Source organism: Pseudorca crassidens, chromosome 2, assembly GCF_039906515.1.
Source record: "Pseudorca crassidens isolate mPseCra1 chromosome 2, mPseCra1.hap1, whole genome shotgun sequence".
Classification (NCBI taxonomy): Eukaryota; Metazoa; Chordata; class Mammalia; order Artiodactyla; family Delphinidae; genus Pseudorca; species Pseudorca crassidens.
Genome location: NC_090297.1, coordinates 59,864,100 through 59,891,955, shown reverse-complemented (window position 1 = coordinate 59,891,955; position 27,856 = coordinate 59,864,100). Strand labels below are relative to the sequence as shown.

The following is a 27,856-nucleotide window of genomic DNA, read 5'->3' as shown; positions in this document are numbered from 1 at the left end:
GCACCAACATTCAAATTATGGGGGTTCTAGTAGAAGAAGAGAAAAAGAAAGGGACTGAAAAAATATTTGAAGAGATTATAGTTGAAAACTTCCCTAATATGGGCAAGGAAATAGTTAATCAAGTCCAGGAAGCAAAGAGAGTCCCATACAGGATAAATCCAAGGAGAAATACACCAAGACACATATTAATCAAACTGACAAAAATTAAATACAAAGAAAACATATTAAAAGCAGCAAGGGAAAAACAACAAATAACACACAAGGGAATCCCCATAAGGTTAACAGCTGATCTTTCAGCAGAAACTCTGCAAGCCAGAAGGGATTGGCAGCACATATTTAAAGTGATGAAGGAGAAAAACCTGCAACCAAGATTACTCTACCCAGCAAGGATCTCATTCAGATTTGATGGAGAAATTAAAATCTTTACAGACAAGCAAAAGCTGAGAGAGTTCAGCACCACCATACCAGCTTTACAACAACTGCTAAAGGAACTTTTCTAGGCAAGAAACGCAAGAGAAGGAAAAGACCTACATTAACGAACCCAGAAAAATTAAGAAAATGAGAATAGGAACATACATATTGATAATTACCTTAAATGTAAATGGACTAAATGTTCCCACCAAAAGACACAGATTGGTGAATGGACACAAAAACAAGACCCATATATATTCTGTCTACAAGAGACGCACTTCAGACCTAAAGGCACATACAGACTGAAACTAAGGGGATGGAAAAGGTATTTCATGAAAATGGAAACCAAAAGAAAGCTGGTGTAGCAATTCTCATATCAGACAAAATAGACTTTAAAATAAAGACTATTAGAAGAGACAAAGAAGGACACTACATAATGATCAAGGGATCGATCCAAGAAGAAGATATAACAATTGTAAATACTTATGCACCCAACATAGGAGCACCTCAATACATAAGGCAAATACTAACAGCCATAAAAGGGGAAATCGACAGTAACACATTCATAGTAGGGGACTTTAACACCCCACTTTTACCAATGAACAGATCATCCAAAATGAAAATAAATAAGGAAACACAAGCTTTAAATAATACATTAAACAAGATGGACTTAATTGATATTTATAGGACATTCCATCCAAAAACAACAGAATACACATTTTTCTCAAATGATCATGGAACATACTCCAGGATAGATCATATCTTGGGTCACAAATCAAGCCTTGGTAAATTTAAGAAAATTGAAATTGTATCAAGTATCTTTTCCGACCACAACGCCATGAGACTAGATATCAATTACAGGAAAAGATGTGTAAAAAATACAAACACATGGAGGCTAAACAATACACTACTTAATAACGAAGTGATCACTGAAGAAATCAAAGAGGAAATAAAAAAATACCTAGAAACAAATGACAACCCAAAATCTACGGGATGAAGCAAAAGCAGTTCTAAGAGGGAAATTTATAGCAATACAATCCTACCTTAAGAAACAGGAAACATCTCGAATAAACAACCTAACCTTGCACCTAAAGCAATTACAGAAAGAAGAACAAAAAAACTCAAAAGTTAGCAGAAGGAAAGAGATCATAAAAATCAGATCAGAAATAAATGAAAAAGAAATGAAGGAAACAATAGCAAAGATCAATAAAACTAAAAGCTGGTTCTTTGAAAAGATAAACAAAATTGATAAACCATTAGCCAGGCTCATCAAGAAAAAAAGGGAGAAGACTCAAATCAACAGAATTAGAAATGAAAGAGGAGAAGTAACAACTGACACTGCAGAAATACAAAAGATCATGAGAGATTACTACAAGCAACTCTATGCCAATAAAATGGACAACCTGGAAGAAATGGACAAATTCTTAGAAATGCACAACCTGCCAAGAGTGAATCAGGAAGAAATAGAAAATATGAACAGACCAATCACAAGCACTGTAGCACTGAAATTGAAACTGTGATTAAAAATCTTCCAACAAACAAAAGCCCAGGACCAGATGGCTTCACAGGCGAATTCTATCAAACATTTAGAGAAGAGCTAACACCTATTCTTCTCAAACTCTTCCAAAATATAGCAGAGGGAAGAACACTCCCAAACTCATTCTACAAGGCCACCATCACCTTGATACCAAAACCAGACAAGGATGTCACAAAGAAAGAAAACTACAGGCCAATATCACTGATGAACATAGATGCAAAAATCCTCAACAAAATACTAGCAAACAGAATCCAACAGCACATTAAAAGGATCATACACCATGATCAAGTGGGGTTTATTCCAGGAATGCAAGGATTCTTCAATATACGCAAATCAATCAATGTGATAAACCATATTAAAAAATTGAAGGAGAAAAACCATATGATCATCTCAATAGATGCAGAGAAAGCTTTCGACAAAATTCAACACCCTTTTATGATAAAAACCCTGTAGAAAGTAGGCATAGAGGGAACTTTCCTCAACATAATAAAGGCCATATATGACAAATCCACAGCCAACATCGTCCTCAATGGTGAAAAACTGAAAGCATTTCCTCTAAGATCAGGAACAAGACAAGGTTGCCCACTCTCACCACTCTTATTCAACATCGTTTTGGAAGTTTTAGCCACAGCAATCAGAGAAGTAAAGAAAATAAAAGGAATCCAAAGCGGAAAGAAAGAAGTAAAGCTGTCACTGTTTGCAGATTACATGATACTATACATAGAGAATCCTAAAGATGCTACCAGAAAACTACTAGAGCTAATCAATGAATTTGGTTAAGTAGCAGGATACAAAAGTAATGCACAGAAATCTCTGGCATTCCTATACACTAATGATGAAAAATCTGAAAGTGAAATCAAGAAAACACTCCTATTTACCATTGCAACAAAAAGAATAAAATATCTAGGAATAAACCTACCGAAGGAGACCTGTATGCAGAAAATTATAAGATGCTGATGAAAGAAATTAAAGATGACACAAATAGCTGGAGAGATATACCATGTTCTTGGATTGGAAGAATCAACATTGTGAAAATGACTCTACTACCCAAAGCAATCTACAGATTCAATGCAATCCCTACCAAAATACCACTGGCATTTTTCACAGAACTAGAACAAAAAATTTCACAATTTGTATGGAAACACAAAAGACCCCGAATACCCAAAGCAATCTTGAGAACGAAAAACGGAGCTGGAGGAATCAGGCTCCCTGAGTTCAGACTATACTATAAAGCTGTAGTAATCAAGACAGTATGGTACTGGCACAAAAACAGAAAGATAGATCAATGGAACAGGATAGAAAGCCCAGAGATAAACCCACGCACATATGGTCACGTTATCTTTGACAAAGGAGGCAGGAATGTACAGTGGAGAAAGGACAGCCTTTTCAATAAGTGGTGCTGGGAAAACTGGACAGCTACATGTAAAAGTATGAGATTAGATCACTGCCTAACAACATACACAAAAATAAGATCAAAATGGATTAAAGACCTAAATGTAAGGCCAGAAACTATCAAACTCTTAGAGGAAAACATAGGCAGAACACTCTATGACATCAATCACAGCAAGATCCTTTTTGACCCACCTCCTAGAGAAATGGAAATAAAAACAAAAATAAACAAATGGGACCTAATGAAACTTCAAAGCTTCTGCACAGCAAAGGAAACCATAAACAAGACAAAAAGACAACCCTCAGAATGGGAGGAAATATTTGCAAATGAAGCAAGTGACAAAGGATAAATCTCCAAAATTTATAAGCAGCTCATGCAGTTCAATAACAGAAAAACAAACAACCCAATCCAAAAATGGGCAGAAGACCTAAATAGACATTTCTCCAAAGAAGATATACAGACTGCCAACAAACACATGAAAGAATGCTCAACACCATTAATCATTAGAGAAATGCAAATCAAAACTGCAATGAGATATCATGTCACAACAGTCAGAATGGCCATCATCAAAAAGTCTAGAAACAATAAATGCTGGAGAGGGTGTGGAGAAAAGCGAACCCTCTTGCACTGTTGGTGGGAATGTAAATTGATACAGCCACTGTGGAGAACAGTATGGAGGTTCCTTAAAAAACTACAAATAGAACTACCATATGACCCAGCAATCCCACTACTGGTCATATACCCTGAGAAAACCATAGTTCAAAAAGAGTCATGTACCAAAATGTTCATTGCAGCTCTATTTACAATAGCCCAGAGATGGAAACAACCTAAGTGTCCATCATCAGATGAATGGATAAAGAAGATGTGGCACATATATACAATGGAATATTACTCAGCCATAAAAAGAAATGAAATTGAGCCATTTGTAATGAGGTGGATAGACCTAGAGTCTGTCATACAGAGTGAAGTAAGTCAGAAAGAGAAAGACAAATACCGTATGCTAACACATATATATGGAATTTAAGAAAAAAAAAATGTCATGGAGAACCTAGGGGTAAGACAGGAATAAAGACACAGACCTACTAGAGAATGGACTTGAGGATATGGGGAGGGGGAAGGGTAAGATGTGATAAAGCGAGAGAGAGGCATGGACATATATACACTACCAAACCTAAGGTAGATAACTAGTGGGAAGCAGCCGCATAGCACAGGGAGATCAGCTCGGTGCTTTGTGACCACCTGGAGGGGTGGGATAGGGAGGGTGGGAGGGAGGGAGACGCAAGAGGGAAGAGATATGGGAACATATGTATATGTATAACTGATTCACTTTGTTATAAAGCAGAAACTAACACACCATTGTAAAGCAATTATACTCCAATAAAGATGTAAAAAAATGGTATTTAAATCTTATAGGAATTTAAAAAGCAAGCTCTTTAACACTTTTTCTGCAGTACTTAGTCTTGCAAATTCCAAATGTCACTTTTGGAAATAGAAAATTGTGAAATAATTTCAACGTATGTCATGGAGACTTGCAGAAAAGCAGAAAAATTATTATTTTAAAAATAATGGAGCAATGTTAGTGTTACTAAATATATACATTTTCCCACGCACCAAATTCTGAGCATTTTTATAAGCCAAAGTGAACTAGACTGACAATTAAATCTCTATTGCTTTCCTTGAATTAAACAAAAATATTTGGGCTAAAAACAAATTCATGAGTAGTCCACAATGCTGAGAAACTGAGAGAGAAAGAAAAAGAGAGAGAGATAAAAAGGAAACTTCTTGAAATAATATTAATACAGTGTATGAAAATGATACAATATGCTCATTTTGCAATCCCTAACGGCAATTCAGTAAAGGGCCATCAATGGACACTAAGACTGCTGGGTAAAAAGTTATTGGAGTCAGGATATTCACATACTTTCAAAACCCACACATTATTTACCAATTATAAAGGAGAAAATATACAACGGAGGGATTTGGCACCACCTCAATTAAGCGGTCACATTTAGTATCATCAATTGAGGGACAAACTGACATTATATACTTTCTGATGTGATAAGAAGCAGTCAGTACCAACAATCTAATAGTTTGTGCAATGAGGCTATGATTAACAAATCTAGTATCTTGGACATTTTAAAAGATGACTGGCCAAGACTTTTTAAAAATTTAATGTCATGTAAATGTTATTAGTACTAAAGGGATATAATGACCAAAATGTATGAACATTGATTGGATTCAAAACAAAAAAGTCATAAATGGCATTTGGAGGACAATCTGAGAAAGTTAAATGTGGACCACATATTGGATGATATTATGGAGTAATTGTAAATATCTTAGACCTGACAATGGCACTGTAGTTGTGGAAAAGACTGCCCTTATTTTAGGAGCTATAGAGTACAATCTTTAAAGGTAAAGTATCATAATGTCTGCGACTTACAGAGAAAGAGATAATGCTAATGTGGCTAAATGCTGACAATTGGTGAATCTAGGAAGAGGATATAAAGGCACTTCTTTGTCTATTTTTTTATAGATATGGAGATTTCTGAAAATTTGGAAAAGATTTTTATTGTTTCATGATATTTCTTTGCATGTTGCCATTGGATAAGAAGGCTGTTTATCCACACAACTTTTAAAAATTATTTACCAGCCGTTTTGTCCATAGTGCACTAAAACTGAATTTAAAAAAATGCCTCAAGCAAAAAAAAAAAAAAAACATGAAAAATAAAAAAAGAAAGAATTACCAGCTGGAATAGGAAGTCAAGGAATAAGAAGTAAAGGGTTCAAAACTCTTATTCAGAAATTTTATTTGAACAGTAATTCTATCCATAAAAAATGTACCCAGAATTGAATGTGTAGAAAGACATGCATAATTGCTCATAAAAGCAAAGAAAATTTAAAATAACTTAAAATATAGCCATAAAGGATTAGTTAAATAAATATAGAATGTACTCATAGTAGAATACTGTGCAATCTTTAAAAATGATGCAGATGAATAATGTTTACATTGGTAATATACCCTACTCTGGTTCATATAGCTCTCATTCATTCAGAGATAATATTAATGTAAAATCCACATACTACTTTTTAATTCAAAATTGATTATATTAATGAGAAAATCTTTGCCATATATTGCTCAGAGCAAAAAACCTTAACAAGTTACATATTCAGAATTATTCCTTTTCGTGTGTGTGCATGTAAGTATGTTCAGATAAAAGTACCCGGAGCTTAATAGCTTCTTAATAGTTTCTCTGATGGCTTATGGACATGTCCAATTTTCTTTGTTTTGACTGTATGTATTTTATAATTTTTCTACAATCACTGTATTTTGCCCCAGTAATAAGGTAAAACATTAATTTAAAATAAAATAAAATAAAATAAATTAAGCAGGATCTTGAATTCTTGATAAATATATGTGACACTCTCAATCTGATATTCATGCTATTTTACATGAGGCTCTAACTTTTGCAACGTACCTCATTCCAAATAAGAGTACATCATCAACTCATACTCCTATTTATGACCACCTGAAGACTGCAACAGGAGACAGTAAGCCTAGCTGAGTTGCTTATGGTAGATTAGCACAGTTAACAATGATAAGAAAGCATGAAGGATGATTTCTAAGATGGAAAACTTCTGCTTGTATAGATGCATAATCGTAAGTTAAATGCCTTTAAAAAATTACAATTTTATCAGAGACACGATTTCTCTGCATAAAACAGTTGCTGTGTTGAGAAATCAGTGAAAGAAGTTTTTAATGCTAGCAAAGAATGGTTTGCTAGCTTAAAGAAGTGAAAAGTTGAACACGACATATAACTACCAAAATTCAGGAAAGACATGCAAGAATTGATGTGGGAGGGCCTAATTTACGACAAATTTCCTACCATTATTCAGAAATAAAATTAAAAATAAATTGAGAGTCACTTGAACCTCAGATGAGTCAGGTGCTCAGTTAATGCAAATAAGGAAACATAAGCAGAAAATAACAAATAATCAAATCATGTTATCATCCTTGTTTTCTGGATAATTTAAATAAAATTACTTCACTGACTTAATTTTCACACTCTCTTCTCTGTCCCTGGGTGAATAATGTGTCCTCTCACAGAATCTGAAGAAAGGCATGTTCACAGAGAAGCGGAACAAGGACCAATTATAAGCTTAATTGCTTGTCTAACAGGGAACATCAAGTATCCTCAAGAATCTTGCCAGAATTCCACTAAAGGGCTTTGGATTAAGAGTCAGGAAACCTGAATGCTAGTCCCAGCTCTGCCATTAAGCAGCCACATGATTTGAGTCAAATTACCTTTTTTTCCCCTGCTACAGTGTTCTAGAGTATATGGGGACCCATTTCTATGATTCTCTAACCTTACCATGTCTTAAATAGATAAGAAAATACAGGCTCCATGTATTTTTTTCTTTAATTATGTTTTATACCAAAACCCAGTTAGATCTTTTCCTACACTGGGATCTCCCCTAGGAATTAGATATTCTTTTCACATCTAGCCAGTACAGAGCATCTGGATGGACTCCTGAGCTGTTGATGAACTCCTACTGTTTCAGAAATGTATGAAGGCCCTACTAACTATAAAATGCTTTATGTCTAAGGTGTAAAAGTGGTTTACTATGAAAGTATGTTTTGGCAAAGGTATGTTCAAAGGAGCATGTAGGTTACAATCCAGTCTGCATTCACATCTAATTTTTTAGTTCAATGAAAATAAAGCATTTTTGTTTCTAAAAAGGAGATAGAGCTAACTCTTCATTCACTTTGTCAAAATTTACGGTCAAAATATTGCAAGTACATATTAAGTCCAATTGAACACTGCAGAAATTATATCTTCTTCAGTAGAGGGGCTCCATTATTTACTGAAATTGAATTTTTCTCTAGATTTTTGTCCCTGTCTGTCAATATGAAATAATCTTTATTTCAATCCCTCACAACAGAATATTAACACATAGAACATTAAAATAATTACTATTTTACAGTTCCTAAATTTGGACAAGATGTTTAGAGTCTTTATTTCTAAACTTTTAGGTAACATTTTTAATTGAATAGAGCTTTTTGAATTTTTCAGTGATTGCATATTTTAGTCATAATTGTGTGCATCTTCTTTTGGACAATTAGCTACATACATGTTTCCTATTTTTCCTTAGATTGTAAAACACTGTCCAATTTTCTAAAACTATGAAAAATCTTTAAAATTTTTATCTACCATAGTGTTAAATGTTTCCTTCATTAAAAAATACCCATTTTTGGGCTTCCCTGGTGGCGCAGTGGTTGGGAGTCCGCCTGCTGATGCAGGGGACACGGGTTTGTGCCCCGGTCCGGGAGGATCCCACATGCCGTGAAGCGGCTGGGCCCGTGAGCCATGGCCGCTGAGCCTGCGCGTCCGGAACCTGTGCTCCGCAACGGGAGAGGCCACAACAGTGAGAGGCCCGTGTATCGTGAAAAAAACAAAAACAAAAACAAAAAAACCCCACTTTTTCTTCAAGTTATGTTTCAGATCTTTTTAACAAAAGTATTTTTAAAATTAGCTGATTATGATTACTACTAAATTGGAATTACTTTTGCAACTTGTAATACATTTTTATTGAGAAACTGTTTTTCTATTTTATTATATTTTCTAGGAACTAAGTGGTTTGAAGAATAGTTCCATAGTTTGTGTAAAACGAAACAAGTAAAATACTGTCTAGTGTTTTCAAATAAATTATCTAGTTAGCCATCAAAATGTCATGTTTTTCCTATAAAGTGAGTAAACTTAGGACAATATAAAGGACATTTTCATGTTTTATCTGAAAATAACAAACAATAACTTATTGCTAATAAGCAAGATTTTTTAACATTATCACTCCTTTCTCAGAAGCACTTATAAACTGCTGAGAACATCTGATGTTATTCTCTCACCCTCAAAATGCATCAATAGAGAATCCTTGGATAGCTTTGCTAACATTTACAGATGGAGACTACTTTCAATAAGTTTAGCATTGAACATTTTGTTTCAGATAAATGTTTTCCGCTTTGATATTTGACAGAGAAGTGAACACCTTTCAAAATTACAATCTGAGCAAAAATGTACTTTGGAAAAGGACATCTAAATGTTTTGTCTTTTTTTTTTTTTTTTCAGCAGGTTAAGTTAGATGCAATTTATTTTCTGTTAGCTACTCCAAATGAATCTTATTTTCTTGTGTTGCTTCCACATTTTGATAAAACAATAGAGAATTTATATAATTGCCCAATAGCTAGTCTATCAGCATACCCTTTAGAAATTTGTTCCTTTCCTTTAGGCATAGCTGCAAAACTGTAAAGCAAACTTCACTTCTTTCACTTGCCAAATTGGTAATAACATTAATGGAATGGCAGTCTCCTTGATTGCAAAAAAAGTTGTGGGATTTATTTTCCTAGTTGAAAAAGTTGATCTGCTTTCTTAAAATGAAAGGAAGTGTAATTAATTTTCACATTTCCTTGGCTAATGATCATGGAAAGAGCTGGAATTTGGAGTCCAGTGTTCCCTTTCCAATTCTCTTACCCTCCACAATGGCAGATATTTTGATGTAGCAATAACTACCCCATCTGTCTTGTTCACAAGGAGAGCTCTGCACAGTAGGTGAAGCCAATGAACTGCAGGATGGCTTTATCCTTCTTTCCCTTGCTGCATATTTTATAGCCTTTAATGTAGCTTCATTCCTTGTTAAATGCATTCTCCAGGCAATTTGACAGATGGGACTGATTTTCTTTTTCTTTTTTTTTTTTTTGGTGTTTATATGGTATTTTCAAAGCAAGGACAAATCTTCCTTTTTCAGACAGTCTTCAGTTAGAGCTCCATAAAGCTGTACATAATTCAGGTTTTTTTTAGGGGGGTGGTTATATGGGGATTTAGTATATTACAACTTCACAATTTCCAAAAGAATCCTGCCAATACATCTTAAATAAACTATTCTATTGATAATTTAAAAAGAGAAATAAAAATATGGTCCTATATATTCTATAAAAAGTAATAAAACTGCCAGTAAATACACATCCCCAGTAACTGCTACAGACAGTTGATGTTGCATTAAGCACCTACAGGAAGCATAAGGATGCAGGGTGATAAAAGTGGTTGACATGATGATATAAGTGTATATCGACTCAAATCCCTCCTGGGAACTATTTTTACACTATCCTCACACTCAGAGCTGCCATAAATTAATAATCACTAAAATGATGAATAGCTTTTATTTAACCTTCTTCTATATTCATGAGCATGTGATTATGGTAAGATTTCATATTTGTAATTGTACAGCCTGTTTACTTAGTGTCTTCTTCTAAGGAAATGGAAAGCCCCACATGAAATATGTAAAACTAGACTGCTCAATGTAGTCACAGCCTTGCAGTGATACACCAAGTCTTGGTTTGTAATTTCTAAGTTCCTTAACCTAGAGCTCCCATGGAAAGCCTCTTTTCTATTGGTAATTGATTTAGGAAAAGCAATTCTATAAATTATGGTTATTTTTCACATAACACATATTAATGGCAGTGGCCATGGAAATCCACTTAGGCTCACATCTGCCCATATGGTACAAGATAAGCTAAGAGTAACAATTAATGAAGAACAGTGAAGGAAAAGAGAGCTACCTAACTGGAGGCCATGTAAGTAAATGAAGTATCTAGCTAAGAAGAAAATCTGGCAGTAAAGGAGTTAGCTGGCAAGAAGATGGTGGTGGGAAAGAATTTGGAAGAGATGATTATTGGCTGCAATAATAATATCTCTTACAGCAAAGTATTTAAGATGTTAGCCTAGTCCTTTACAGTCATTTTTTCCACTCTCTCCTGGGGTGCTGTGAGGAGCTGCCAAACCTAGATCCCCTTGTAGGATGGAACCATTCATTCTTCCAGCTGCTGGAAGGTTGACTACCAATGGCTCAAAGGTGCATCCCTCTCTGGGCACTGCCTGTTTCTGAAGGCAATTACCTTCCTGTTTACACTCCTCCAAAGACTGCCTGATGCTTGTTTAAAAGCCCAGATACCTTGCTTCACTTTGGCATAATTCTAAAGGGCTTCCCCAGTGCCAGTGCTATCTGTAGGGTCTCTTGAGTCCTCTTGTTGCAAAGTCATCATAGTTTAATTTCTCTCTCTACCCAGCACTTCTAAATAATCTTTATCTTTATCTTGGAGCCTGTTTCAAGGAAACCCAAAATAATAAGATAATAATCTTTATCTCAGAGCCTGTTTCCAAGGAACTCAACTGAAGACACACTTAGTTCTTCACCCTATACTATTATGAATTTCTTCTATAGTTCCCTTACAATACCTTAACCATCAGATTCCATGAACCCTTAAGTTTCTTTGCAGCTTTTATTTAACTCTGTTGACCAGTTTTTTCCCCTTAGCACACTCCTTTTTTGCTTCCATAAACCTGCTTAACCCTGATACTCTCCCTACCTCTCTAAATGCTTTTGTTATTGTTTTGGTTTTTGTCTTTTTTTTAACCCAAGTTTTGCTCTTGGTTCTCTTCTGTAGGAGTTGTTCCACGTGTAGATGTATTTCTGATGTATCTGTGGGGAGGAAGGTGATCTCCACGTCTTACTCTTCCTCCATCTTCCCCCAAAATCTCTGGTTCTCTTCCTATTTTGCTCTTAACTTTAGTTTTCACTTCATGGTAAAACCTCCTGAATCCACATTTTTAGCTCAGATCTGTCCTATGTTTCAAAAACCTACTTGGGGGCTTCCCTGGTGGCGTAGTGATTGAGAGTCCGCCTGCCTATGCAGGGGATACGGGTTCGTGCCCCGGTCCGGGAAGATACCACATGCCGCGGAGTGGCTGGGCCCGTGAGCCATGGCCGCTGAGCCTGCGCGTCCGGAGCCTGTGCTCCGCAACAGGAGAGGCCACAACAGTGAGAGGTCCGCGTACCGCAAAAAACAACAGCAACAACAACAAAAAAACCCTACTTGATATTATTCCCTGAATGGCTGCTCCTCACAGCCATTCTGCCTGTCTCCTGCCATGGTCTTCATAAATCTACCCTCTATCCTATGGTCAGAGGTGCCATGCTCAATGCATCAATACTGACAGCTATTGTCATTGTTCCATTTTTGTTGCTTTAAGAAGGCTTTGTTCCATTTCTATTTCATAAACATATGACTCTAGAGTTTTATAATTCTGGTAAAATTTTATGATGTTCTCTTCATCCAATTTTTCTCATGCAAGCTCTTTTCTCCTGGCAATACAGTAGAAAGAGAATGGTCCTTTGAGTCATATAGAAATAGATTGTAATACTGATTTTCCCTTTAGTAGCTGTAGTGACCATGGAAAAACCTTCTCTGCAGCTCAGTTTCTCATCTCTCTTATAGAGATATTATGAGGGCTAGAAAGCGAGAAAATGTGTGTATAAATGAACCTACATAAAAGTTATTCAATAAGTGTTAATTTCACTCCCTTCTGTCCTTTCTTTCCTCTCCAGGTTTTTGGTTCCACCTATGATTTAAAGAACTATCAGTTCCTAAATTCCAGCTAGAAAGTTCTCAACCAGATCACAGGTAGGAACTGGGCTCTTTCTTCAGCACAGATAGGAATAAAGTCAGACGTGACAGCATCAGGAGCTCATTCACCTGGCATCAGAATACCTCATGACACAGAAGCCAGGATACTGGCTCATGCAGAGATCTCCAAAGCAGCACAGGTCTGGCCAGGAGCCTGGAGTGTGCAGCTGGTAGTAGTCTTTCTCTGCCCATCATGGCTTGAGAGTCAAGTACAGTCTGTGTCAACTTTCCTCCTAACCTCCAGCTTCCCTCTCATATGATCACTACTTTGTGGCTCACCCACAATTACTTTCTTTTCTATCATAATATTTATAACCTTTAGACATCTAAGTTGTATATTGGCATTACAGGATCTGAAGAATCACGTCATCAATTTCATTCTTTAAATTTTGAATTTCTGTCCGTATAGATGCCATATGTAACCTGTAACAACTGGCTATCAATTTTAGGTTATTCATGGACAATATTATATTATTTTTATTTCTCTCTGAGTGTCTAGGAACACAATGACTGTTGCACATTCAGTAGAATATACACTTGGAGGTTTTGGGTTTTTTTTAAGTAGTAGTATAGGCTTATCTCACTTTAAGGAGTAAATAGATAATTATTTGTAATAACAGTTGAAGAGGATTTATTTAAAAACAGCAACTTCCCGTAGTGCACTGAAATTATTTTATTTACAGAAATTCAGTAATCACACAATTGTGCAATTTTTGTGGCTTTCTCTGTCATTCACAAGTACAGGTCTCCGTGACTTTTCATCTCAAAAGAAGATAGCCTCCTGACTGATTTCTACATCTCCTGCTTCTCCCTATTCCAGTACATTTGTCAAGTGGTTATCAGGATTCATTTTCCAAATTCATAGCCCTATCACTCTTCTGTGCAGAACACACACACACTCATGAGAGTGTGGATTTCTTCTGTTTGTTTTATTTACTGCTGTATGCTAGCACCTAGAACAGGGGTTAGCATACAGTAGATGCTCAATAAATATTGGTTGAATAAATAAATCCTAGTATAAAAATAGCACAAATTTGTCCTTCTTTTGGGTATAATTTTCCAATTTTATATTCTTCTTTACAAACTATGAAAGAAAATTTTTTTTCAAAAAAGTTTAGAAGAGGTTCATAAGTTATAAATACTAATTATGCTCTAAATATACTTTCTTTTGAAATAAATTTGCCCAATTTGATTTGTATTTCTTGATTCTTAAAAAATTATTATAAGTAATGTTTATTGTGTGCTCACTATGTGCCATGTGTCCTGTTGCTTCTTATTCCAATCCATTTCTCATACTGTTCTCAGATTCGTATTTCATATGAATAGCCCAACAACATTTATGAAGATGTGAGTTTTGTCATTTCTGTTTGCTGCTTTATTCCCAACACCTAGACAATCTCATAAGACAAGTACAATGAGCCCCATTTTACAGATGAGGAACACAAAGGTAATGAAAAGTTAAGGAATATACTCAATTTTACACAGCCTTAAACGGTAAAGCTGGATTTCAAACTAGATGATTCAACTCCAGAACGTGCATTTTAACCACTGACTCTGATCTCATGATTTACATATCTTTGCTACCCTTCATACCCAACTAACACTGTAACTTGTAAAGAAGAAAGGCTCTCTAACCATCACATGAGCTGAATAGTAATAGAAGTAAAAGTTTTAATTTCCACATACTCTTCCAAATAATTTGTGGCAATTATCCAGTAAAACATGGAGGTAAGAAATAACCCAAGAGGACTTCTGGCAACTTTTTTAACATCAAAAAAAAATACCAAAACCAAAACCAAAAAAAAAAAAAAAAAAAAAAAAACGACTATTCTTCTCCCCTTCCTGGCATTTTGAGATCACTTTTTTTCTCTTAACCCAGTAAGTCTAAAACAAGGTTTACTATCTCTTGTTTACTAACATTTCTTCTTTAGGAAATAACATTTTCAGGATAGCTGCATAAAAGTGTGAAGCCATCTCTGAATTTCACATTAAATATAAAACATTCCATAATTGTATAAACTGACTCTTCCACAATCATAAATGAATTAAGATTAAGGTAATGAGATAATTTAGGAAGACAGACTTCCTGTCATCATAATCTATGAGAACTACACAACTCCTTCCAGAGAATTAATTACCATTATAAATTATATAGAGGGATTATAGCAAAAGCAAGTTAATTTTATTACAACAAGAAAAGATGTATTTTGCATCATATAGCTAAAAAATGACAAAAAGTAACATACACAAAATCAAATTTTAGCTAGGAAAAATATTTGTAATGTATTTGAAAGAGGGTTGATATATATATAATATACAAAGTGTAGTCACAAAGTGATAAGAAGAAGACAACAATAAAAAAGTAGGCAATAATATACAATTTACAGAAGAGCATATGACAAATAAAGAACAATGCTGAATTTCTGTAGTAGTCAAGAAAATGCAACTTGAAGGAATTCAGATATTACTATATATTCAGCACAACGAGAAGAATAAGAAAAGAGTGATTACAACCTACTTCTGGGTGGCAGTGTAAGGACAGGATATTTACATATAATCCTGTAGCAATCTAAACCATCACAGCTTTTGAGTACAATACCAATCGATTAAATTTAGCAAGTCATATGCTTCACATTATAGATAATGGTAAAAATTGGAACGAGGTCTATGCAGGAGAATTTTACAAACTCTACCAAAATTGCTAAAAGGCATACCATTATATATAACAATTCAATTTCTCCTATAATATGCTTGCATGGATGCAAAGTAATCTATGTATGCAAAGACTGGAAATGACATAAATCCACACAATGTACTATTAAGGAGTTGTAAAAAAAAAATTAAAATTAAAGTTAAATAAGAAAATTCTTTACAAACAGATATCAAATTATCTCCTATATTTTCTAGTATGTGGAAAAAGCAAGTTTATCAAACAGTGTCTAAAATGCTATGTGTCCGTAGGCTTATGAAAAATATCTCTGGAAATTTATATAAGAAACTGATAATAGCAGTTACCTCCCTCTAAAGAGGGAAATTGGTTGGCTGGGGATAGAATTGAAAAAGACTTTTTTCAGTTTATATCATTTGGAAGGCATGATTTTTGAACTATATAACATTACCTATTAACATTAATAATAATAATAATGCTTTGGTATAATAATGTTAATGTACTTACTGTCACTGAATTGTATGCTTAAAATGGTAAATTTTATTTTATGCATATTTTACCATAATAAAATGATTTTTAATTATATATGTGTGTATATGTATATATACATTTAAAGTATATTTATGTCCCAATAAGCCTGTACCTGGGTGTGTATCCCTTGGAAACAAATATAAATAAATAAGTATATATTCAGGCTCATATACCTTTATATTAGGTGGTAAAAAAATTGGAAATTGTCCCTAAGTAGGAGATTGTTTAATAAAACTTATCCATATATCATAGACTCTAATGAAGCTGTTAAAAAGAATACATTTATGAATGGATAAATAAACTGTGCTACATCCAGACTATGGAATATTATTCAGTGCTAGAAAAATAAGTTATCAAGCCATGAAAAGATATGGAGGAAACTTAAATGAGTATAACTAAGTGAAAGAAGTCAAACTAAAAAGGCTACTTTTTGATTCCAATTACGTGACATTCTGGAAAAGACAAAACTATAGACAATGAAAAGATCAGTGTTGCCAGGAATTAGGGAACATGGAAGACAGAGGATTTTTAAGGCAGTGAAACTGTTCTGTGGGATACTATAATGATGGATGTCATCATACATTTGTTCAAACCCATAGAATGTACTACACCAAGAATGAGCCCTAATGTGAACCATGGGCTTTGAGTGAAAATGATATCGATGTATGTCATCAATTGTAACAAAAGTATCACTCTGGTGAGGGATGTTGATCGTGGGGAGGGCTATGTATGTGTCCAGTCAGGTGATATGTGAGAAATATCTGTACTTTCTGCTGAATTTTGCTGTGAATCTAAAACTGCTCTAAAAGCAGTTTATTTTAAAAAGAATTCTAATGAGAGAGAAAAAACAGAAAAGAAAAAATACATTAGTCTATTTTAGTTGACATGTAAACGTTTCTATTCTACTGGAAAACAATGCATAAAAAGTGGTTTTGGCAGCACCAATTCTCCTAGAGAGAGAAACTGGAAAAGCCACACAAACATCTGCTTTCATGCGTCAGACAGTTGATGAAGCTACAAAGCTAGTTGCTAAGTTTTCAGAGTGGGGAGAAACAAAGAGAGATGAGCTGAATGTCAGAAGCTCCTTTTTCTGTAGACATTTGCCAATTCTATGACAGAAAACAGAGTCTGAGAATCTGGTTTTATTATAGTTTGATCAGAAAGCCACAACTAGGGAAAGATAAGTAAGAGTGGCTTTGGGTGATCTTGTGAGCCTAATGTGAAAATTAAAGAATTGAGAAAACTTAGATTTATATTTGATCTCTCCTTTGAGTCATTTGCTGTACTTTGATGCTTCATGACAGAGAAAACTGGAGTTTTACTTAAATACCTCTGAAACACAGGGCAGAATGTGCTGCCTTACTGACAAAGATTCATGAGGGGGTAACTATCATGATGAACTCACCAAGATTTCAGTTGAAAATCTTAGAGGGCTACATGTTAAAAACAGAGATCAAGCAGAGATAGACTGACACCTAGCCTGTACTCACCTCTGTCCCTGAAAAAAAATTAGGTGGAACACTTTTTCTACTTTATTTGCCTAAATATTATCCCCTACAGACTCTAAAATTTTGTATACTCAACATCTGGCATTCAATAAAAAAATTACTTAAATAGATGAGTTCATAATGACCAAAATATATGGGAATAAACAGGCACTAAAAAATAGATGCAAAGGTAATCAAGATATTACAGTTATTAGACAAGACTTTAGAGTAACTGTGATTGACAGGTTCAAGAAAATAGTAGAAAAGATGTACACAATAGGTCAGATGAAAATAAATAGACTTTCACCAGATAATTAGAATATGTATAAAAGGATCAAATAGATATTTTATAACTGAAAAATATAGACTCTGAAATTCAGAACTCAATAAATGAATTTAAAATCAGATTAGAAATTGGACTAGTGAACTGGAAGACAGAGGAGTAGGTACTATCCAATTAAAGTAAGACAGAAAAAGGATATGCAGTAAAGAATAGAATATAAGTAAAATGTGGGGCACACAGTGGAAAGATCTAACATATATGTAGTTGAAGTCCCAGAAAGAAGAAAGAAGGGGTTGAAACAGTACTTGCAAAGATGATGGCTAAGAACATTCCAAAATTGATAAAAAGCTTTAACCTAGAAATTCAAGAAAATTTACAAACTCCAAGCAAAATAACTGGAAAGAAAACCACACCCAAGCTTATCATAATCAAAGCACTGAAAATAAAGAGAAGATCTTAAAAGGAATGTAAACAAAAATGCAAAAACAACACAGTTAAAAAATAAGCAAAGGACTTGCACAGATATTTTTCCAAAGAAGATAAAGGGCAATGAGCAATGAAAAGGTGTTCAACATCACTGATTACTAGGGAAATGCAAATGAAAACCACAATGAGATATCGTCTCATGCCCATTAGGATGGCTGCTATTAAAAACAACCCACAAAATAATGAGTGTTGGCTAGGATATGGAAAAATTGGTTTGCTTGTGGCTTGTGCACTGTTGGTGGGAATATAAAATTTTGCAACCGCTACAGAAAACATCATGGTAATTCCTCAGAAAACTACAAAGAAAATTATCATATGATCCAGGAATTTCATTTCTGGATATATACACAAAATAATTGAAAGCAGAGATCTGAAGAGATATTTGTACACCCATGTTCATAGTAGCATTATTCACAATAGGCAAAAGGTGGAAGCATATTTATTTATTTCTAGCACATTGGCATTAAAAGAAATACTAAATAGTGTCCTTCAGATATAAGGAAAATATTCCCAAATGGAAACACAGACATGCAAGAAGAAATGAGACAGTGGAAAGGGTAAACATGCAGGTAAATATAGATCGATATTGATTCTACAAAACAATAATAGAAACCTCTTAATTGAGGGTTAGGATATCTGTAGAAAAACATATCACAATAATAAAGTCTTCTAAGATTCTATCAGTATCAGAAAACTGTTGAAAGTTACTATTTGTATTAAGCAGTCATATGTCAAGGATGAATGTTGACATCTCTAAAGTAACCACTATAATATCACTACAAGTATCTATTTAATACAAAATCCGAAAGAATGCAATAAAGGAGAAAAAAGGAACCTGATCAGTGAGTTAAAGAGAAAATAAATAGTGACATGGTAGATATAACCTAACTATATTAAGAATTATATAAATGTAAAAGGACTAAATACTCCAAGAAAAAGATCAATATTATCATACTAGATTTTTTAAAGGCTAATATATTATGCTTACAAGAAACCATAGATATAAGAACACAAGAAGGTTAGAAGCAGAAGGATGCAAAAAGAAATACCATGCAAATATTAACTAAAAGAAAGCTGGCGGTATTGTACTAAAAGCAAAAAGAGTAGATTTTTAAAGCAAGAATCATCATTAAAGGCAAAAAAAGTCATATCATAATGATAAAGTTGTAAGTCCATAAGGAATATAAATGTTAATTGTGCTGATATCACTTGGGTAGCTTTTCAAGTAATTTTTACTTTCTTCATCATACTTTCATGTATTGTTTGAATTTTTTACAATGAGCATGGATTATTTATATAATATGACATAAAAAATAAAGCTATTTTTATTGTGGACAAAGAAAGAAATAAAACAATACAAAGATTTAAGAGTAATCTGTTTTCCCTATTAAAACTTTAGAAAGATTTGATGGCTGTTATGCCCTAATGACAACTATAAAAATTAAGCCTATAGTAACAGAGCAAAAAATATTAAAATAGCACTGAGGAGAATCAGGTAGAAAATCTCACACAAAAGTGTTACATAATCTCATTTCCCTTAGTTTTATTTGTTTATTTAAGGATTTGAAGACAGTCACATAATTCTGAGTGCATTTTCTGAAAGAAGAGGATAGTAATACTTAGAAAAGAATGTGGGAATAATCCAAAGGGAGAAAAGCACTGATTCATTTGTTCATTCAATAACTACTTATAAATAATTATAATTAAGTACTATGTGCCAGGTATTAATTGAAATTATTATTTATGATGCTGCAAAATAATAATATATATTATTATTATATAATTTTATATATATATATATATATAAATATATATATATGTCTCTGCCCCCAGTCCTTGACACAGGGCTCCTGAAACCCTTTATAAGTTTCTAAGTGATAAGAGCACTAGGTACATCTCTTGTTCTAATATTTGGTCTTTGACCCTGGTTCCTGACACCCTGATCCTAAGTCCCTTGGAGTTTCCTGGGCGATAAGAGCGTCTTTTATTCTAATAAGGCAACTTTGAGTGGGCTCCTGGATGGCTCCTGGGTTGGGGCTGGTCCCCAGAAAGACCATGATTAAAAACTTGGCATTTTCAGGCTCATCTCCCATTCTCCAGAAAGGGGAGAGGGGCTGAAAATGGAGTCAATAATTGATCATGCCTACATGAGGACGCTTCCATAAAATCTCAATAGTGTGGGGTTTGGAGTGCTTCCAGATGGTGAATACATCCACATACTGGGAGGGTGACACACTCCAACTCCACGGGGACAGAAGCTCCTGCTCTTGGGACCTTCCCAGACCTTGTTCTATGTATCTTTTCACCTGGCTGTTCATCTGTATCCTTCATCATACCCTTTAATAAACTGGTAAATGTTAAGTGTTTTCCTGAGTTCTGTAAGCTATTCTATCAAATAATAGAGTCCAAAGGCAAGCCAAAAGTCTTGGGACACTACGATTTGTAGCCTAGTCAGACAGAAGCTGTGGATAACACGGGGACCTACTGCTTGCAGTTGTCATCTAAAGTGTGTGTGTTGGGGGGCAGTCTTTGGGACTGAGCCCTTAACCTGTGGGATCTGACAGTATCTTCAGGTAAAGAGTGTCATAATTGACTTAAATTATGACACCCAGCTGGTATCACAGAAAATTGATTGTTGTGGGAAAAAATCTCCATACATTGGTGTCAGAAGTGTTGTGAGTGTGATAGTAGTGTGAGAGGAGAGACACAGGAGGACTGGGTTTTTCCCAACCCAGCAAATAGAGTATTTGTCAGCCTACTGTGGAAAATCATTTATGAGGTTACTAAATGAAATAATAGTAGGCCATTTATATTTGGTACAATTACCCAGCAATAAAGATTTGCTTAACCAAAGTATATTAAATTGAATTAGTTCTTCAAATTATCTGAGTTTTAGGGTGTTTTTAACTGAATTATACTCTGAGATTAAGTAAATCTGAATTAAGAAAATTAAACTACCCGAAGATAAATCTGAAAAACATAATTCTATTATTGTGATTGACATAGGAAGGAGATAAGGTAGAGAATAAAGGCACTGTACTGAAAAGGATTCATAAATCCATCTGGTTTCCAAAGTTGGATTATTTCCACTAGGGCTTCCAATGACTGACTAATTGTGATATCCAAAAGCTTTTTCTCCCTCAGTCATCCTCCTTCTAGGCTTTTCAGCAGCATTTAACACAGTTAACCTTTTTGGATCTCTCTGCTTCTTTGGTTCTTTTAAAACAAAACAAAAACACTGAAAGCCAGTTTTCCTCTTACTTGTGACTACTGCCCTGTTATTGTTGTCAATTCCTCTTCCTCCAAACAGAATTTTTATGACTAAATATTGATGATCCCAGGAATTATACTACGGTAATGTTCCCTTTTCACTCTGTACGTTTTCTGCCTGGTTAAATTCTGGTGGCTTCAACCATCATCCCTACTCAGATAAAAGCCAATGTAATCTAGTTCTAGAGCTCCAGATCTGCATTTCCACCAACCCCATGCTATCCCCATTTTACTATGCTAGAGGCACATGAATTTCACATTAAAACTAAAGTTACCATTTCAACATCCTTTACTAAAAGTAAACTGCTCTTCTTTTAATGTTCCAGATCTCAAATAACGGAATAACTATTCATCCAAACCAGGTTCCTGTAGAAACCAGTGAAGAAGATATTTCTTTCAAATCGAAATCCTTCTCTCTCTACTGCCACCATTTAGTTTGGCTCCTAAAATTTCCCGCCTGGGTTACCGCAAGCAACAATTTCTTTGTGTCCAGACTCTCTCCCAGCAGTCCACCAGATGATTTTTTCCTTTGTAAGTTCTTCAATACCTTCAAAGTTATGGTCCTCTTCATTTCTTTCTGAGCTAAATTTGATACTATTACAAATGTATTTCTAAACATATTTTCATAACGTTCTCTCCTTTAGTACCAAGGTAGCCTAACAGAACTATTTAAAAAAGAATCTGAAGAAAATATATATAACTGAATCACTTTGCTGTACACCTGAATCTAACAGAACACCGTATATCAACTATACTTCAATTTTTAAAAAGTCATTGAATTTTGAAGGTGCTTTCCTTTCTAGTGCCTTATAGTGTAAGCTTGTATCACTGTATGACAATCCAAGATAAAAAGTCCAAATTTATAAACCAAATATATTAAGGACTAATAATTTACATTATAATGAGGCCTTTCATCTCTATTGAGTTATTGCTTAGCATTGTTCTTTTCAAAATGAGTGGCTTAAATTGTATAAATATTTGATAGAGTTTAAAGGCAAGGTGTTTATCATCCATGACTTGTCATTTATAAAGCCTTAAAAGAAGATTGAAAGGGAAGAAACTTCTGTTGGTTTATATAATTATTTAGGAATGTGTAATGTTAAAACACAATTTTAAACATTTTTTTATAATTATAGAAATTTCTCTACTATAGGATTTTAAACATAAAAATATTTATGGACAATTTCTAAAATATTTTGATTGTGGATACTGTCATTATTACATATATATTTATCTTTGCAAATATATTTTAATCACCATTACCATAGAAAATACCTGTTGAATTAATAACTGTATTAATTTTATCTTAAAATATATGCATATTATGTATATATGTGCATATAAAGGTATTTATGTGTATATATGTATAATTTTAACACGTAAAATCAGTTTCTACTTGCAAACTTAGTTCCTTAATCCATACCAATGAAAGAGTTGATGTAAATACTTTCTAAAATCCTTTTAGCTTTAACATTTTCTGATTCTATTACAACCTTCAAGATACATTTGAGGAGAAAGAATCAACTCCATCCACTTTAATATGGAACAGTGAGATTTTCAAAGATTCTTCTTGCCATTGAAATAATCTTATTTACCCTTTCCACATTCTTTAAGTCCTTTTTGTATTCATTCATCCAAACATTGCATGTTTTTATCATTGAACCTCCTATTTCATTTATTGCAAATGTCAGTGAGTACTAATAAATGGAAAGCTCCTGCTTTGTGCCTGAATTTTATTTGATATAACCTTGAAATTTTGAAATGTAACCTTCAAAAGTGAATGTAATTTTGCTCTAGTTCTTAAAAGCATAATTATAATATAATTTCTGTTAATGGTTTAGGAGAGGAATTAATACATTTATATAGCAGTTAAATATGTCACAAGGCAAAGGGAGATCTTATTCTTAGATTGTTGAATTAGGGTTCTGAAAATAAGACCTGAGAGAGAATACAACATTTAAATTCATCTTTCTGTCCAAAATAATTTCATTATTATTGACAGAAAATTAATTTCCTGAAATCCACAGTTATCATTTTTCTTCCTAGCTATTTTTGTGATGTAATATACTTAACACAAATAATACTAAGTATAAATTTAAAATTATAAGACTATTTGGTCATTATAGAGGAAAATTCCCAGAATACTACTTAATTCTATATACTTAAGCATAGTAAAATAACATAGTATCTACTTGCTAGTTATTCTGTCTCTGCGGACTTCTAGGTTGTGACCACTTTGACTTGCATTTTTTTCATGTAGCGGGCTCCTTTAAAAAAAAAAAGAAAATGTAAAAAATTTTAATTAACTGCTCTTATAAATTGACAAATGCATCTAAATAAACATAAAAAGCAAGAATGGGTTGTGAAGAGTTTAATCAGATGCTTTTCTGATCGTCAGGTTACACATCCTATTAGCATATTTCCACAAATACTATCACTTTAGGTATTTGAGCTGTGAATATATAAATTCAGTGTGGAACAAAAGGATGATACTGTTGTCTAATATTCCTTCTTAAAGTAACACTTCAATAGCTGCAAGGAAAATTCTTTCAATAGTGATTTTCCTCCTTGCCTGTTTTATACCTAACAACTAAATAAATGTGCAATGTATCTCCTTTGTTTTTAAAAATTATAAAAACAAAATTTCTCATAAAATATTTCATAATTTAGATTCTTACAGGTCAGAGTTGCCTTTTACTCTAGTTATTCTGAATGAATAAAGTTTTAAGATCTTACTGTTAAACTTTAAACCCTGATTTGGTAATTCCCAGTAATCATTAAAGCAAAGTGCTTATTATATGTGTATATATTCATAGCTTAATGTGTTCTATATAATTACAATAATTGAGCCTAAAATACTCATATGCATTTGTAATAATCAAGTATTTTAGAAAAGTGACCTCCACGAGATTTATTTTTTTTGACTTCCACAAGATTAATGCAGATATACATTTATTTAGTTTTATAGTTTTCACTCTGATACATATACAACCCATGGATGATATGGGAAATTAAGAAAACAATGATAGCTTGAAATTATTTATTTGAATACTTAATGTAAAACCTTTATGTTTATAAAGCCCAAGAATCTCTATAAATGTGTGAGTCAGGACTTTATGGAACCTCCATTTATTTGTAGAACAGAGAAGTATCTAGTCCATGCACAGAGTAGGCAGAGCCTGATGTGTTTCAAAAGTCATAAAGGGAAGATTTCTTGTTATTATTTAGTGCAATTTTCTAATCAAAAATTTAAAAAGGGGAGTGAAAGAACCAAGAAAATATTCAAGATAGGCTTAATAAAGTCAATTGTACACAGTAAGATTTAGATATTAAAAAAATCTCTTCTTGAAGTTAGGACTTTACAGGATCTTCTGGAAAAGAGTAACTGTAGTGAAAATATATAAATAGCAGTCAAAATGCTGGAGATTATGTTTATTTAATTAATGTAATTCTTTATTTGTATAAAATACAAAATAAAGTCGTAAATAAAATTTAGCAAACCATGTGTTTAGGCTGAAGTAATTTTCTGATTACAAATGCATTATTAAAATAAAATAGAAATTAACAAATTTTATAGTTATAATTATTGTTAATAATTGTATCTTTTAACTTTTATATGAAAATTAAAAGTGATTTACACACCACCATTACAGTGTTACATTATGAAATGCTTACAGTCTGCAATATATTATCTTGAATTTTATAGAAACAAAAATATATAGTCTGATTAAATACTATTTATAATAGTCTAGGCGTACAGATTAAAAAACTGGAATCATCTATTTTAACTTCTCTACCTGTAAAATGGCAATCATAATTAACCTTAAGGGTCCCATAAAGATTTCTTTTTTTAATTATATAAATTCTTAATAGTTAAGCACTCTCCTTAGGAGGAAGGTATTTATTATTATTTTATTATAACAAGTAAAATTATAAGCCTAAAATATATTATTCCAGTATCCAGGAAAGTGATATATACTTAAAAATAAATTATTATATTCTTGTTTTCTGTTATCTTGTTTCTACCTGAAGACAAAAACTGCGTCTCCACTTTTCAGGCAGATTCACTATTCACTATAATGAGAGAAATATATGTCTGAATTAGAACACTAAATTATTATTACTATATTGTTATACTATATGATACTGTACTGTAGTACAATATACTATTATAATAACAATTATATTATTATTATAGTTATAATATTGTACTATAATATATAGTTATGTTATTTTAAGGATAGATGCTTTTGTTCTCTGTAAATCAATGGAACTGGGCCCTGCCACAGCTGGTGTAAATATACACACTTCAGAGAAGTTTATTAGGATATGAGGAAGATACATACTCTTAAACACAGTATTTTAATTTTGCAAGAGACCTAATATTCTTAGTTACAGGTAACATCACAGTTTTAAGGCCAATGTTGAAGGGGAAGAAAAAGAACCTTTTGGTTATAATAGAGACCAGCATACCAGTCTTGATGGTTTCTTTTTACTAAATAACTTAAAATAATATCTTAAAAAAATAATAAATTTTCTAGTTTTCTTTTTTATTTTTCAGTGCTATCACCGTCCTTGTTGGTCCAGGGTATGCCTGGCTAAGTGCCTGAGCCTCTAGGTTAAAGTCCATTTTAAAAGACTTAATGGGTTTATATATGGAAGCATTGTTTGAAAGCCTTTTGAAAGTCTCCTTGCTTTGGGCTAAACTCTTTCTGTGTATTTCTGGCTTCCAGTTTTTAGTCAAAATTTTTGAAATATAACCTCATTCAGTGCCTTAATTGTATTTAAATGATGAGACAAAAAAAAAAAAAACACAAAACCATTCACTGTGTGCAATAGGTGGATGCTAATTCTCACTAGCTTGTGCTCATTACACAGCCCTTTCCTTCCCGCACTTTCTATAGTTTTTGATGTCCTGAGCTGCATTTAACCCCTGTTTGAGCTGCCTCTTTGTCCTGCTACTCAAAAGTAGAAAGTACACATGAAAAGTCCTTAGCATATAAGTTCTTACTTAAAATATGGTCTCCTGTGGACAAGGCCTTTTTCAGTTACACTCCTAACCAGTGTTTATTACTCTTTATTATAGATGCTGCAATACTTAGCAAGTGTTGTTATGGCACTTGGCCTATGCCTGAAGTAAATAGGCCAGATTTGGATGCCAAGCACTACAACTCTCAGCTTCACATTTCAATTATATTTAAATGAGATTGCCTAATGCAAGGGTTTATATGTTCATTAAAATTAACCTTTCAAATTCAGAGTGCCAGTGGGCACTCTTGATAACACTAAAGTTTTAGACTTAGGTTTCCAACCACTACTGCATAAATGAAAAATTCAGGGGGTTTGAAATGTCAAGGATGCTTTGAAATAGATATTGAATTGGCTAAGAACTTTAACTCTGTCTCACGGTTCATGTTCTCTTAGTGTTTTGTGATGTGATTACTAATAGTCACTGACTATTTAATGCAATAATGTTCTTGGAGCTAATGAAGAACAGGCACTGCACATCAAAGAAATTTGATAATAGTAACCCAAGCAAGAATTATGGTAGAGAATATGTTGAATTACTAGCTTGAAAGACATTTTAAATCGTCATAATCTGTTAATTATTTGGGGAGGAATTTCAGCACAGCCATGCTTAACAAGTGAGAATCCACTGTACTTTGAAGGTCACCAGTACCTTCAGAAAATTCATGTGCCGTCAAATCTTGCAGGTTTCAACTTATGAGAATTAAGAGTCAGGACGTGAGACTATACACTCAACATTAGGTTTGTGAGATTTGGGTAAAGCGAAGGATGTCTTGGCAGTAAGTAGCACTGTAAGTCACTTGAATTTAAAGGCAGAGCTTTGAAGTCCAGATATCAAGCCCCTTCAGAAACTAGAGAGCAGGGACTTCCCTGGCAGTCCGGTGGTTAAGATTCCCTCTCCAATGCAGGGGGTGTGGGTTCGATCATCCCTGGTCGGGGAGCTAAGATCCCACATGCCTCACGGCCAAAAAACCAAAAGATAAAACAGAAACAATATTGTTAACAAATTCAATAAAGACTTTAAGAAAATGGTCTACATCAAAAAAAAAAAAAAAAAGGAAAACAGAATCTAGAGGACAAAACAAAATTATTAATATAAGACTAAGGTCTTTGTGGGCTCTGGGATAAATTATGAATAAACCCCCTAGATGAGCTTATCGGTGAGAGACAATGATCCAAAGCAGATTGAAATATAATGAGATGTGATATGACAGAAGTGTGCACATTGTACTGTGGAAGCCTGGAGAAGGG

At 33.7% G+C, this 27,856-nt stretch overlaps 1 protein-coding gene across 7 annotated transcripts in view; it reads right to left on the bottom strand.

Moving 5' to 3' along the window:
- The window catches only part of LRRC7 (leucine rich repeat containing 7), a 501,952-nt gene that overhangs the window by 337,391 nt on the left and 136,705 nt on the right, over positions 1 to 27,856 (bottom strand). The window contains exon 3 of one of the 7 annotated variants that reach the window (XM_067726539.1): positions 23,770 to 23,844. The exons of the other annotated variants lie outside the window; for them this stretch is intronic. Within the exon in view, the coding sequence (XP_067582640.1) occupies position 23,770 (1 nt within the window). The 5' untranslated portion in view covers positions 23,771 to 23,844. The remainder of the gene's footprint in view (positions 1 to 23,769; positions 23,845 to 27,856) is intronic. 7 annotated transcript variants of the gene reach the window in all.